The sequence below is a fragment of the Paramisgurnus dabryanus genome, chromosome 2, assembly GCF_030506205.2.
Source record: "Paramisgurnus dabryanus chromosome 2, PD_genome_1.1, whole genome shotgun sequence".
Lineage (NCBI taxonomy): Eukaryota > Metazoa > Chordata > Actinopteri > Cypriniformes > Cobitidae > Paramisgurnus > Paramisgurnus dabryanus.
Window position 1 is genome coordinate 55,738,625 of NC_133338.1, and position 12,928 is coordinate 55,751,552.

At 34.2% G+C, this 12,928-nt stretch overlaps 1 protein-coding gene across 1 annotated transcript in view; it reads left to right on the top strand.

The window, feature by feature from the left end:
* The first annotated feature begins 3,075 nt into the window (after positions 1 to 3,075).
* LOC135743920 (macrophage mannose receptor 1-like) overlaps positions 3,076 to 12,928 on the top strand; it is a 68,750-nt gene continuing 58,897 nt past the window's right edge. The window contains exons 1-6 of the mRNA XM_065261824.1: positions 3,076 to 3,225; positions 3,533 to 3,934; positions 8,414 to 8,587; positions 8,693 to 8,848; positions 8,931 to 9,044; positions 11,248 to 11,388. Of these exons, the coding sequence (XP_065117896.1) occupies positions 3,153 to 3,225; positions 3,533 to 3,934; positions 8,414 to 8,587; positions 8,693 to 8,848; positions 8,931 to 9,044; positions 11,248 to 11,388 (1,060 nt within the window). The 5' untranslated portion in view covers positions 3,076 to 3,152. The remainder of the gene's footprint in view (positions 3,226 to 3,532; positions 3,935 to 8,413; positions 8,588 to 8,692; positions 8,849 to 8,930; positions 9,045 to 11,247; positions 11,389 to 12,928) is intronic.

Here is a 12,928-nt window from a genome sequence, read left to right on the forward strand (position 1 = left end):
TGAAAGACTTGTCCATAATATCGCCTTTACCAATCAGAACCAATATGGGATATGTATTTTTAGCACGTGTCATGATTAATTGTTACCCCCCCCCCCCCACACACACACACACACTTTATCCCTTGGAGCTGTTTAGTGCTTCATTTTCATTGGCTGAGAACATTCACTGTGCATTAATATTTAATCATTGCACTTCTATGAAGTAGTTCCAGCTCTGTCGACCGCATTACAGTTCCATAATAATACGTCAAGTTTAACTAAAATAACAGATTTAATTTTATTTAATTTCAACGAAAACAAATATAACATAAATATATGTGTGGTTGCAAAAGCAATCTATATAAAATAATGAATACAATAATTCTTAAGAGAAAAAGAAAATTAATACAATAAACCAACAACATAAAACTTGAACACATTTTACAAATACTGGAAATAAAAGTATTAAATAATAATGAAGAAAAAATAATATAACTAAAATACAGGCTTTAGATGAGATGCTGAAAAAAAGAAAATAGCCCTACTCACAATAGGATTTTAAGGAAGAAAAACCTGTCAAATGTCTTAAAATAAACATCTGAACAATGTCTTATTGTGTGGTAGGCCTATAAGCGGAATAACTGACTCGTGGCTGCATTAACTCTTCGTGTGCGCATTATTTGCAAATATTTATTATTTTCAAATATATCATACTACAGCTAAACTGCATATTCATAATTATTCAAAATACATAATCTAATTTAAATACACAGAGCTATGTCTAAAAGTAAAAATATTAAAAGGTATGCTGCTTGAGACTTATTATTGCTGTTGTATAAATAAATAATGAGATGAATCTATAAAAGGGTTTGATGGATGGTTTTAATAATCATTTATTAAAGTATAATTGTTTTATAAGATTATGTTTTAGTGTTGCCGTACATGTTTTGTTTTATATTCTAAAGATGTGTTATTTAAAGTTACCATTGTAACTTTATTGTACTTGTAGACAGACATGGGGACTTGTGACTTGGTGACTTGGACTCTAGTCGACTTGAGGCGCTATTTTTATGACTTGTGACTTGACTTGACAAAAAATAAAATACTTGAGACTTGACTCGGACTTGGAAGATAAAGACTCGGGACTTGACTTGACTTGAGACACGATGACTTGAATGACTTGAGTGTTAATCACATCATGTTTTCAGTTTGAATATAAAATATATACATATTTAAAAAAATAAAATAAAGTTGACCCAGCTGGAGCACAGGCTTAGAATGGCGTTGTCATGACTGAATCACGACACTATCATCAGTCATGCCCTCTCCGCACACCACGCCCACTTAGATCAGATATCAACATGACAGCCGGAGGGGTACGTAGGGTTATCGCTTTCGGCTTCAACAAGATAGACGAATAGTGCGTTGCAAGACATGCAACTTTAAAATCACGGGCAGCCAGACGACAACCTCCAATTTCGTCTTTCATTTAAAGAGCCATTCTGCCCAGTAAGTGCTTGTAAATTTGTTAATATCTGGTTAGTTGGTAGTTAGCTAATGTAATAATAGCTAAAGTAGCCATTAACCCTCATCATACCGTGTTGGGAACAAATGTGGGCAAATTTATTATTATTTTTAATACTTCCCTTGATCTGAGTGGTACGAGACTTGGCTACTTTTTCTAAGTTTGCCACTTGAACACACACACACACAGAAAAATGACTGGATTCTACAATGTTAGTGCCGGTTTACATATCGCGTCTTTTGCACGCTCAAGTTCGTTATTTCAAATGTAGGCGCGCAAACGGAAGAGATTACAATTTTGTTTGATTCCATGATGTATTACTGAACATGAGTATTTACAATGCAAATCCAAATTATTGTAATTTACTGATAGTTACTTACTGTCTATTTTGTCTTTTCACTTTATTAAGACCAGATTCTGCAGGTAAAATTACAATAATAAGGTGACTTGACTTGGACTTGACTTGACCTACTACAGGACTTGACTTGACATAGCCTGTGACTCGACTTGACTTGACTTGCCCAAGAAAAAAAAATACTTGGGACTTACTTGAGACTTGAAGGTTCAGACTTAAGACTTACTTGAGACTTGCACATGTGTGACTTGGTCCCATCTCTGCTTGTAGATTAGTAAGTTTGTTTCTGTGAGCAAAATACTACTGGTATAAGAAAGTAACCAAATTCACCTAGCAGATATTTTGTATTAAATAATAAGATAGCCCAATCACCGTACAATTAGGGGGGGGGCTGCCCCCTAATGTCCACCACCCTTATGAAGCTTTCTGACAGAGTTTACTGGTACCAAAAGGTTCTGAGGCACTGTTAAAAATGTAGCATGTAGTAAAATAACTTGGTTTTGCAAGTCAATTTAAGCTAAGTTTTGGCTTGTAAAAAATTAACATAACTTAAAAAAAATGATAAGGAATGCTTCTCTGGGTCAAAAAATATATAAAAACTGTATAAACAATCCAGGTTGCTCTTCAAAAAAGGGCCTATAATAACATTAAGAAAATAGAAAAATGAGGCACTCCTGATAAATATATAAAAGCCTTTAATCAAAAATGGCTACATGCCAACGCGTTTCAACGAAACAGTTTTCATCAGAGCAGTTTTTGGCTACATGCCAACGCGTTTCAACAAAACATCCTGCCCTGATGAAAACTGTTTAGTTGAAACGCGTTGGCATGTAGCCATTTTTGATTCTATTTTCATAACTTAAACTATTTGAAATATATTAACTTAGTTAAAGAATTATAAAAATAAATGTTGATTTGACAAAAATGCTGTGTATTCTTTGCAGTGTGTGTGAATGATATCGTACTTGTAAAAAAATGTCACGTTATGTGTGTTAACGGCACATTATTGAATTTACTGGAAAAGTAATTCTGGGAATTTTTCTAGAAATAACTTTTGTGACACTTAATCATCTACTTAAATCTTTTGTTTGGAGAAACCAGTATATCAATTAATAGAAGGAAAAATGGAAAACTCACTAAGATTTTAAAATGAGGAAGAAACTTTGGACATACTCTTAAACCAGAACCACTTTAACCACATGACCATATAGAAACTTTAACAAGAGTGTTTATAAGTCTCTTACTTCCCAAACACACGCTGGATTTCTTTATGTGTGGATCACAAGTTCAGATATGAAGATGTTTGGTCTTCAACTGTTTGTTTTGATTTGTTTGTATGCTGCAGTACAGCCATCCAGTCAAACAGGTACATTGGTTTATTTTTCAACATTTTTTCATGTAAGATATTACTTTTATGTAATGGACACTTAAATATTTAATATCTTCAATTTATTTCACTTTTTATTACAGTAACATTAAAAAATGACAAATATCTGTCTATGTATCTAGATGTGGTGTTAGAGGTTGAGCATCATTCTCAACTAAATACAGTAGATATAAATAATATAGATGCTTCATGAGTTCTGCATGTCAGTGGCACTCCAGGTTTAGCGAATGACTTGGTCAGTGTAATTAAATATCTTTGACATTGTCTGATATCTATTTTTCTTTAGACTCCAGCTCTTTTCTCATCTACAATGAGGATCACAACAGATGTGTGAATGTTATTAATGCCAGTGTTATACAGACGGCACCGTGTGATGTATCTTCTGACGCTCAGCGTTTCCGATGGGTTTCTTCTTCAAGAATTATCAGCGTCTCTCTTAAACTCTGTTTGGGAGCTCAAAGCGTTAAAGACTGGGTGAAAATTATCCTTCTGCCCTGTAAAGAGCTCAGTCCTCTCCAGACCTGGGAATGTAAGAATGAGACCTTGTTTGGCTTAAAGGGACAACCGTTACATCTGAACTACGGCAATAAAGAAGAGACAAATATGATGCTGTATAAGGGAAACGGATCTTGGAGTCGCTGGCAGATTTATGGGACTACAGACAATCTGTGTTCTCATGGATATCAAGGTACATCCGTAAGCAATAAGGTACGAGAGGCTGTGCTGTATCCACTTCGCATCGTGCCTAACAGCCATTACTTATTCACGATACAGCACTTGCCTCAAGTACCTTTAGGCTTTTAAAATAACTCCTTTGTTGTTTTCTAGTTTTCGTTTTTCAAACGTGTGCCATCGAACTGTTGTATAAAAGCAATATCGCTCTCGGGGTCGTGTGATATAGCTCTATATCATCACGGCTGTGATTGACTCCGGGACTGGGCCGTCTGGCCTAATCACAGCCGTGATGATATAGAGCTATATCACACTCCTACTCGAGCGATATTGCTTAATTAAAGTCCTGCCCTCATGTATTTTTTCCAGCCTGATCTCACAAAATACGTGAAATAGTCACGCATTATTTTGCTCAGTTTTGCGTGACATTGTCACGTATTTCCACCATATTACGTGCCCCTGACACAACTTTCTTTTCCGTGACAGTTTCACATATTGGTTACTCAACTGTTTTTCCTATTTTCTTACAATTGTCGCTTCGGTTTGGGGTTAGAACAACTTTCTGTTACATAAAATGACATCCTTACCCAAACCCAACTCTAACCTTGACGTCAGGCGACGATGGTTTAGGAAGTATAAAATTTTTTTTTATAAACCAATACATTAAGTGACATCCTAACGCAAACAGCAAATCTAACCCCAAACCGCAGCGACAATTGTTTAAAAATAGGAAAAACAGTTGAGTAACCAATAGGGATGTGCCCGAAGCCGAATACGTTATTTGGAAGGGCACGGATAATGGCTTCAAAACGAATAACGAATTCATCCGAATAACAGAAAAAATATTCGGCCAGACATAATCATGTGTTTACTGGAACAGCGCTAAATTATAAACCCCTTAAAGCACGTATAATATGTGTGTGAAGTGAATGAGTGCAATCTATAAAATGACACGGAATGTCATTTTCTGCGCATCCCTTATTTAGAAACGCCAGCTGTTTTGTAATTAGTTTAAAAACGCTGCTAATTTCAAACTTCTTTTAACCCAACTGAAAAAAATGACCCTTTTAGTTTTTTTATTCTATTTAATTACACAAGACCAGAGAACCTTGATAAAATGCTGCACTCTGATAATAAAATATTCGTTAATAACTCTGTGTCTCCGTGACTTCGGTCACAGATGATCTTTTAATTACTTCAAGTTAAAGCGCTTCATTGTCAATCTAGGTGAATATAAAATAAATAAGTAAATAGATATAAAAAATATAAAAACATTTTAAAAGCAAAATTTAAACAGAAGAATACTATGACATAAATTGCAATTAACATAAAAATAAATTAAGTAAATAATTGAAACATTTGAATTAAATCTTTCTAATTACCTTATTGTTTAAAATCATGTTTGCTTGTTTTGAACTAAGTCAAAACTGTTTTTTAAATAATAGAGCATTATTTGAAATTTTAAACGAATATCTGATTATTTATTAATTTAGATGAAGATTAATGAGAAAGTTTTTTTTAAACAATTCGTTCTGTTCGCGCAAACGAGGTATGGACATAGTTAATAATGAGCTCAGCAAGTTTGTTTTAATGCTTATTATGCCTTCATAAATTCTTGTCAAAACAGATGTTTTTGAACTATTCTGTCAGTGCATGTACTTGCTTGTCTATGCGTTGCGTTTCGGATCTGTCAGTCAGCGCGAGTCTTGTCGATCTTAATAACTTTTTAACATAAATCAGTCCCGAATTTATCTCTCTTAAAAACTCTTTAAACATCAAGCAAGTCCTGCATTTTATTTTCAAATTCCTGCATGTTTTTAAACCGAAACCAAGATGTCAGACATGAAGGTGAATCATTTTACTCTCAGAAAACGTAGAAATAACGATCATTTTTTAGATGTTTAATTACTAGAGTATTTGAATCGCTAGACGAGGGATTAATGTAAGCTACTTACTGTATTTTTTCTGAAACCCTCCCACTCATTTAGACAGAATGGGTCACATTTGTAACGCTTAAAGGTGATGCGCTCTCAAGTTCAACGCACATAGGCACAAGCTATATGAGGCTTTGAAAATGAGAAGTTTGTTTTCCATGCCTATTATTAATCAAAGAGAGAATCAAATTATTTGTCTTTTTGATTCCAATTTTGTAATATTATTTTTAAATAAATATTTACAGTTATTTAAGTTATAATTATAATAAAGCAAAAATTCTTTTAAAATGCCATTTTCATGTAATATGACAAACTTCCGGTTTAAGACCCGCCCACTTTCGGTTCCATCCGAATACAAATACAGATACAAATAATTTTGAGATGGTTACAGATACAAATACAGATACAAATACTGACTCCACTGCACACAGTAACCAATACGTGAAACTGTCACGGAAAAGAAAGTCGTGTCAGGGGCACGTAATATGATGGAAATAGGTGACAATGTCACGCAAAACTGAGCAAAATAATGCCTGACTATTTCACGGAATTTTGTGAGATCATGTAGATTTTTTCTTATGTAATTTTCATGTAAATGACATTAAAAGGCATGTCAAGTTTAATATGATGTTTTATATTTATCATATTACTTGACAAAATGTTTGGTAGCCAATGAAAAAGTACATACCATTTTATTAGATTATAATTTATTTATGAGGACAGTAACATTTGCAATAATAATATATACAGTGCACAGCATAAATGAGTACACCCCCTTTGAAAATTAAGATTTTTCTACATTTGTTGGTAAATATGAGACCAATTTGCTGTATTTTTACACACCAGTTTTATAAAACATTTATGTTCCTTAACATAAGAGTGAAAGTCACTTACCACCTTAAGGATATGAAAAACAACACATTTAAATCAAATAAGGTGATGCAAAAATGAGTACACCCTACAAAGATTCTTTAAAAAAAGCAATCAAATATTTGGTATATTTGGCACTAATTCTCCTAGACATTGAAGTTGACAAAATACAGTTACATCTTTAATTCTCCATTCTTGAACAATAACCTCTTTCAGATCCTGAATGGAAAATGACGTTCTGATTGTCTTTTTAAAACTCCCCACACCTCAACCTGGATTGAGGTCTGGATCACTTTTACCCTGTGCTTCTTCTAAAATGAATTAGTGACCTTAGATGTGTGTTTTGGGTTGCAATCATGTTAAAAGATTGCCCATTAAACAAGGGCACAGAGTGATGGTAGCATCTTCTCTTTAAATATTTCACAGTACATCTGTGTATTCATGATGCCATCTATAAAATCCAACTCTCCAACACCTGCAGCACTCATGCAAGCCCACAGAAGAGCACTGCCACCACCATGCTTTACTTTATGTACCATGCATTTTCTTATTGTACTCCTCACCTTTGCAACACCATGAAGTTTGGAACACCTCAGAGCCACAAAGATTAATCTTTGTCTCATTACTCCAAAGTATAGAGAGCTAGAGACCCAATAGTCTTTACCTTTCTAAATATGAGCTCTAGCAAAAGGCTTTTTGTGCATTGGCTTTACCAGTGGCTTCCTCTATGAATAACAGCCATGCATGCCTCTCCTTTGCACTATACCTCCATCGTGTGGTGTCACAGGAAACAACCCAACTTGACTTTCTTATGATTTAGCCAACTGTGCTGAACTTGCATGATGATTTTTTTTCAATATCTCTCATCACAAAACACTCTTGACGAGGTGTTAACTTCAGTAAACGTCTTGGACATCACAGAGAGCTTCTCACAAAGCCATCCTTTTTTAATTTTTGGATCCCTTTGGTGACAGTATTCAAACTTATTAGCAATGCTTAACTAATTATCTTGAAACAAATTCTTTTATTTCTCATGTTTTGAGACATTTCTTTACCATGTGGGTCTATTCTGCCACCATTACATGAGATTGGATTTTCTCTCTTAAATACCCTCAATTGCCAGTTATCCTGAGGCCACCTGCAGTGATGATTCATTATATTCATCATTTCCTAGTGAATTCCTGTTAATTACACTTTATAATTTTTTTTTGCTAACATATTCATCAGGGAGTACTCATTTTTGCATCACCCCATTTGATTTAAATTAGTTATTTTTTTGTGTCCTCAAGATGGTCAGTGACTTTTACTCTTCTGTTAATAAAAATAAATGCTTAATAAAACTGTTTTGTAAAAAGAAAGCAAATTGGTCTCATATTTACTAACAAATTGAGAAAAATCTTAATTTTCAAAGGGGGTGTACTCATTTATGCCGTGCACTGTATATGCTATATATTTAATAGTTTCCCTGAGGTTTATTTAAAGTAATGAAACGTAAAAAGTGCTATACATTTATTTTTTTACTTTACTTTTAGGTTATAGTAAATACATAGTTGCATTATATATTTAGCATTGTTTGTTGCCCTGCTGCCCACATCAGAAAAAAACAATCAGAGTCACAACCCATAAATGGAGATTCATTTGTTTCCTTCATCATTATTTCTCTCAGTTTCCTCTAATTTTGTGTCCTGTAGAGATTTATACTCTGGATGGGAATTCATTCGGAAAGCCATGTCAGTTTCCCTTTAAGTTTAATGACAAGTGGTACGCTGAGTGCATCATGGAGGGAAGATCAGACGGCAAACTGTGGTGTTCAACTGAGACAGATTATGATACAGACAAGAAATGGGGCCTCTGTCCAGCCAAACGTAAGACCATAAATAAAATACAGCAAATATAACGATAAAATGCATGCAAAAGCACGTGAAGCTTTTAAAGCTGATTATAATTTGAATTATTGTTTGACTCAATAGGCGTCTCAGGATGGGACAGTGATCCAGTAACTGGTGTATTATATCAGAGAAACACACAATCAGCACTGACCTGGCATCAAGCTCGAGCCAGCTGCCAACAACAAGGTGCAGATCTTCTCAGTATATCAGAACTACATGAACAGTCTTATATATCAGGTACACAGATCCCACTATTGTCCTCAACTTAAATGATTTCATTCACTTAACAAAACAGCATTTCATGAATTTTATATTTCAGGCTTGACAGATCTCTTGGGTTCAGCTTTATGGATCGGTCTCAACAGTCTTGACTTTGACAGTGGATGGCAATGGAGTAATGGAAACCCATTCAGATATCTCAACTGGGCTCCTGGTAACAAACATTCATGACACGGCAAAATCCCCAGTGTTAAATTAACAATGCTCATTTTTTATATAGGTCCACACTACAGAGTGTTATAAAGCAATCTGTGACGTTATCGTCTCTATTGCCATCTCTGTTTGAAACCTAAAATTGCATTTTACAATAAGAGTTATTTATGAACTTAGGTTTAGATGTTGGCTTTGTTTTATGTCAAGTAACCATTATGGTGATCAGTGTTTGTGTTAGTTGGACTCTTTATTATTAGCTTGTTTATTTTTTTTCTGGCTGCTATAACTTTGTGTGTTTAATACATGTTTGTTGCGACAAAAAAAAGAATATTTTTTTGTCAATAATGTGATACTAAAGTATGAGATCTGGCACTCTTATATCAGTTTGGCATTCTGGAAAATTTTGAAACACGGAGAGTAAAAAATTTAATGTTGTCTAATTTAGACACACACACATTAAGAATCAGAGTATGGATGTTAATAATGGTGACAATAAAATGAAAAGCTTCATGCTGAAATGCATGCTGGATATCAACAAATTACAAATCTCATCCAAAACTCCCAGAATGCACTGCGGCATAAATACGTAAATAATGAACATTTTGACAGTTTTCTTTGTTACCATTGTTGTGTTTCATACTTGTCTTGCTGTTTGTGTCTTTAAATTACACCATGGTTAATATTTAAATATACATTCTTTCAAAATCTTTAGAATGACAAACTGCTATGAGAGTGCTGGATCTCATACTGTAGTATCACATTACTGAGAGAGAAAGATACTTCTGATGAGTGAGCAAACACTTTATAGATGATGATGTTTGACATTATGTATCAATCACCATAATAGAACTGCAACATGGTCTCTTCTTCGCCATAACACATATGCTCTAAACACAAAATGTTATAGCAGCCAGAAAAAAAACAAATAAGCTAAAATCAAGAGTCCAACTAACACAAACACTGATCACCACAATGACGACTTTAAATAAAACAAAGCCAACATCTAAACCTAAGTTAATAAATATATCTACAAGTAAGTATTAAACAGATATTTTGATAGAGAGGATAAAGTCACAAATTGCAGCTTTTAAAGGGACATTCCACTTATTTTGAAAATTTACCAGCTCCCCAAACATTTGATTTTTACCGTTTTGGATCACCGGGTCTAGCGGTAGCACTTTTAGCAAAGCTTAGCATAATCCATTGAATCTGATTAAACCATAAGCATCACGCTAAAAAATAACCAAAGACTTTAGATATTTTTCCTATTTAAAACTTGATTCTTATGTAGTTTGTGTACTAAGACCGACAGAAAATTAAAAGTTGTGATTTCCTAGGTCGATATTGCTAGGAACTATACTCCCATTCTGGATTAATAATAATGGACTTTGCTCCTATAACATGGCTGTAGCAGGTGTAGTGATATTATGCACTGCCCGAAAATAGTTCCCTTGGTAACTTTCAATAGCAGGGGACTATTTTCAAGCGTTGCATAATATTCACATTTTTAACTCTAGGAGAGTTGGAAAATGTCCCTTTAACTCTGCTTCAGTGTTACTTTTTAACACTATGTAGTGTGGACCCATATAAACACAAAGCAGTGTTAATTTAACACTTGGGATTTTTCTGTAAGGAAACACAGTGAATATTATTCATGATCCCAGTTGAAAAGCAGATCAATGGTTTAGATGTAAATGTTTTCAAATCAAATCAAAGTTTATTTATAGAGCACCTTTTTAAAACAGCAGGTGTTCACCAAAGTGCTGTACATACAGTATAAAATAAACAGAATTAAATAAAAAGAATAAAATAAAATAAAAATAAAATAAAATAAAAACACAATAAAATATGCAATAAAAACAATAATAATCAGTAACACACACTTAAAAAGAACTCCTAACAGGTAACTCTGATACTGCTTTATATGCTGCACTATACAAATATGTTTTTAAATGAGATTTAAAAACAGCAAGTGAAGGTGCCTGCCTAATGTACGAAGGTAAATTATTCCAGAGTTTCGGGGCTGCTACTGCAAAGGCACAGCCACCTCTGCTCTTTAATCTTGCATTGGGGGAAACTAAAAGCAGTTGCCCAGCAGACCTAAGTGATCTGGATGTAATAGATGGCTGGATGGCTGTAATAGATCTGAGAGGTATTTAAGAGCAGTGTTTTTATTGTTTGGATGTCATCTTATATTCCTGTAGGTAATCCCTCTCTGGAGCCGGGCCTTAACTGTGCTGCATTAAACGCTGGTAAAGCATCCAAATGGGAAAGTCTGGCCTGCAGTAAGAAGTTAGGTTACATTTGCCGCAAGGGAAATTCAACAGATATCACACCTTCAACAGGTACATAGATTAACCATTTGTGGCTGCATGGTTCCATAAAGACACCATAAAGACAATAACAGCTTTTGAACCTTTTTTCTGAATGGTATTATATTATATATGTATAGATGTCATTAGCCTGTTATGCTGGCATCCCTATTTTTGAGCATTTTCTGAAAAACGACAAACCCAAACTAAAACGTCTGCAGCTCTTAAACCCTAAGGTCTATAACAAAATACTTGTTATTTTGAATGTGGTCGCTTATGAATAGACTCCAGATTCCAGTCCTCATCTGTGTCAGCTGAAAGCCTATTTATCATAAGGAAAAAACACACAAAGCAAAAGTGGATTTTAGTTTGAGTCATAAGACAACTCTTTGCTATGTATTCCAAACTATGATGTAATAAACATGAACATACACACACACACACACACACACACACACACCCATTACATGAATTATATTTATTATTACAAATGCTTTACGTTCACCAAATAACTTATGTTTATAATGCTCAGCCTCGCTGGTAATACTCATATTTTCCCCACATATCATATTATCTTGTTTTTAGTTTTTTTTAATCTTTTCACCACATTCTCATAGCCATAAATATTCATACCTGTCAACCCTTTGTTTTCCCGGGATTTCTCCCGTATTTTACCATTAATCCCCGCCATCTTCCCGTCTAAACAATTTCCTGTATTTCTCCCGTATTTTTAGTCTTTCTATAATAAATCCCACATTAGTGTATTTGATGTTTGCTACATTCAACTCCGGTATAGCAGACGGCAGTATATCTGTAACATTTCACTAAAATGACACCTGCCAATGTAACAAGAAGAAAAAAGCTTCCTAGGGATGGGTTGAGGATGAAGAGCCGCACACAAAAATACAAACGCCATGTGGAAGTCCGCCTGGAAGCGTACACAAACCTGACACACTGCTGTTTGTTTCACTCAGAAGGTGTTAAGGAATACAACCAAGGAATACAACGTCTGCAACTTATCTGCATAACAAGTCACTTGCTGCTGCTAGAGAGCCATACAAACAATGATACAACACTGGAAAAAATTACTTTCAAGAAAGAATTTACTTAGTATTTTGTCTTGTTTTCAGTAAAAATATCTAAAAATTCTTAAATTAAGATGTATTTTCTTGATGAGGAAAACAACCTAAGAACATAAGTCTAGTTTTTAGTCCAAAAATATTAAATCTATACCCCATTGGCAGATTTTTTTATGCACAAAATCACTTCAATTTTATATTTTTCATCTAAAAACAAGACTTATTTTCTTGGGTCGTTAACTTAACTTGCACATGCTGATTAATACTATTTTAACTGTTGATAAAATAAGCACGTCATCTGCAGCTCTTAATGTAGGGCAAGAGAGAAACAACAGGCACACACAATTTCAGGTTTCCTAAATGAAGCTCGTTTGGGACTATATACAAATATATTAAATCAAAAGATAATTGCTGAACGCGCGATTGACCGTTGTTTTTGGCATGCTACTCATTTCAAACTCAAAAAAAGGAAATTTTTTAAATGGTTGTTTGTA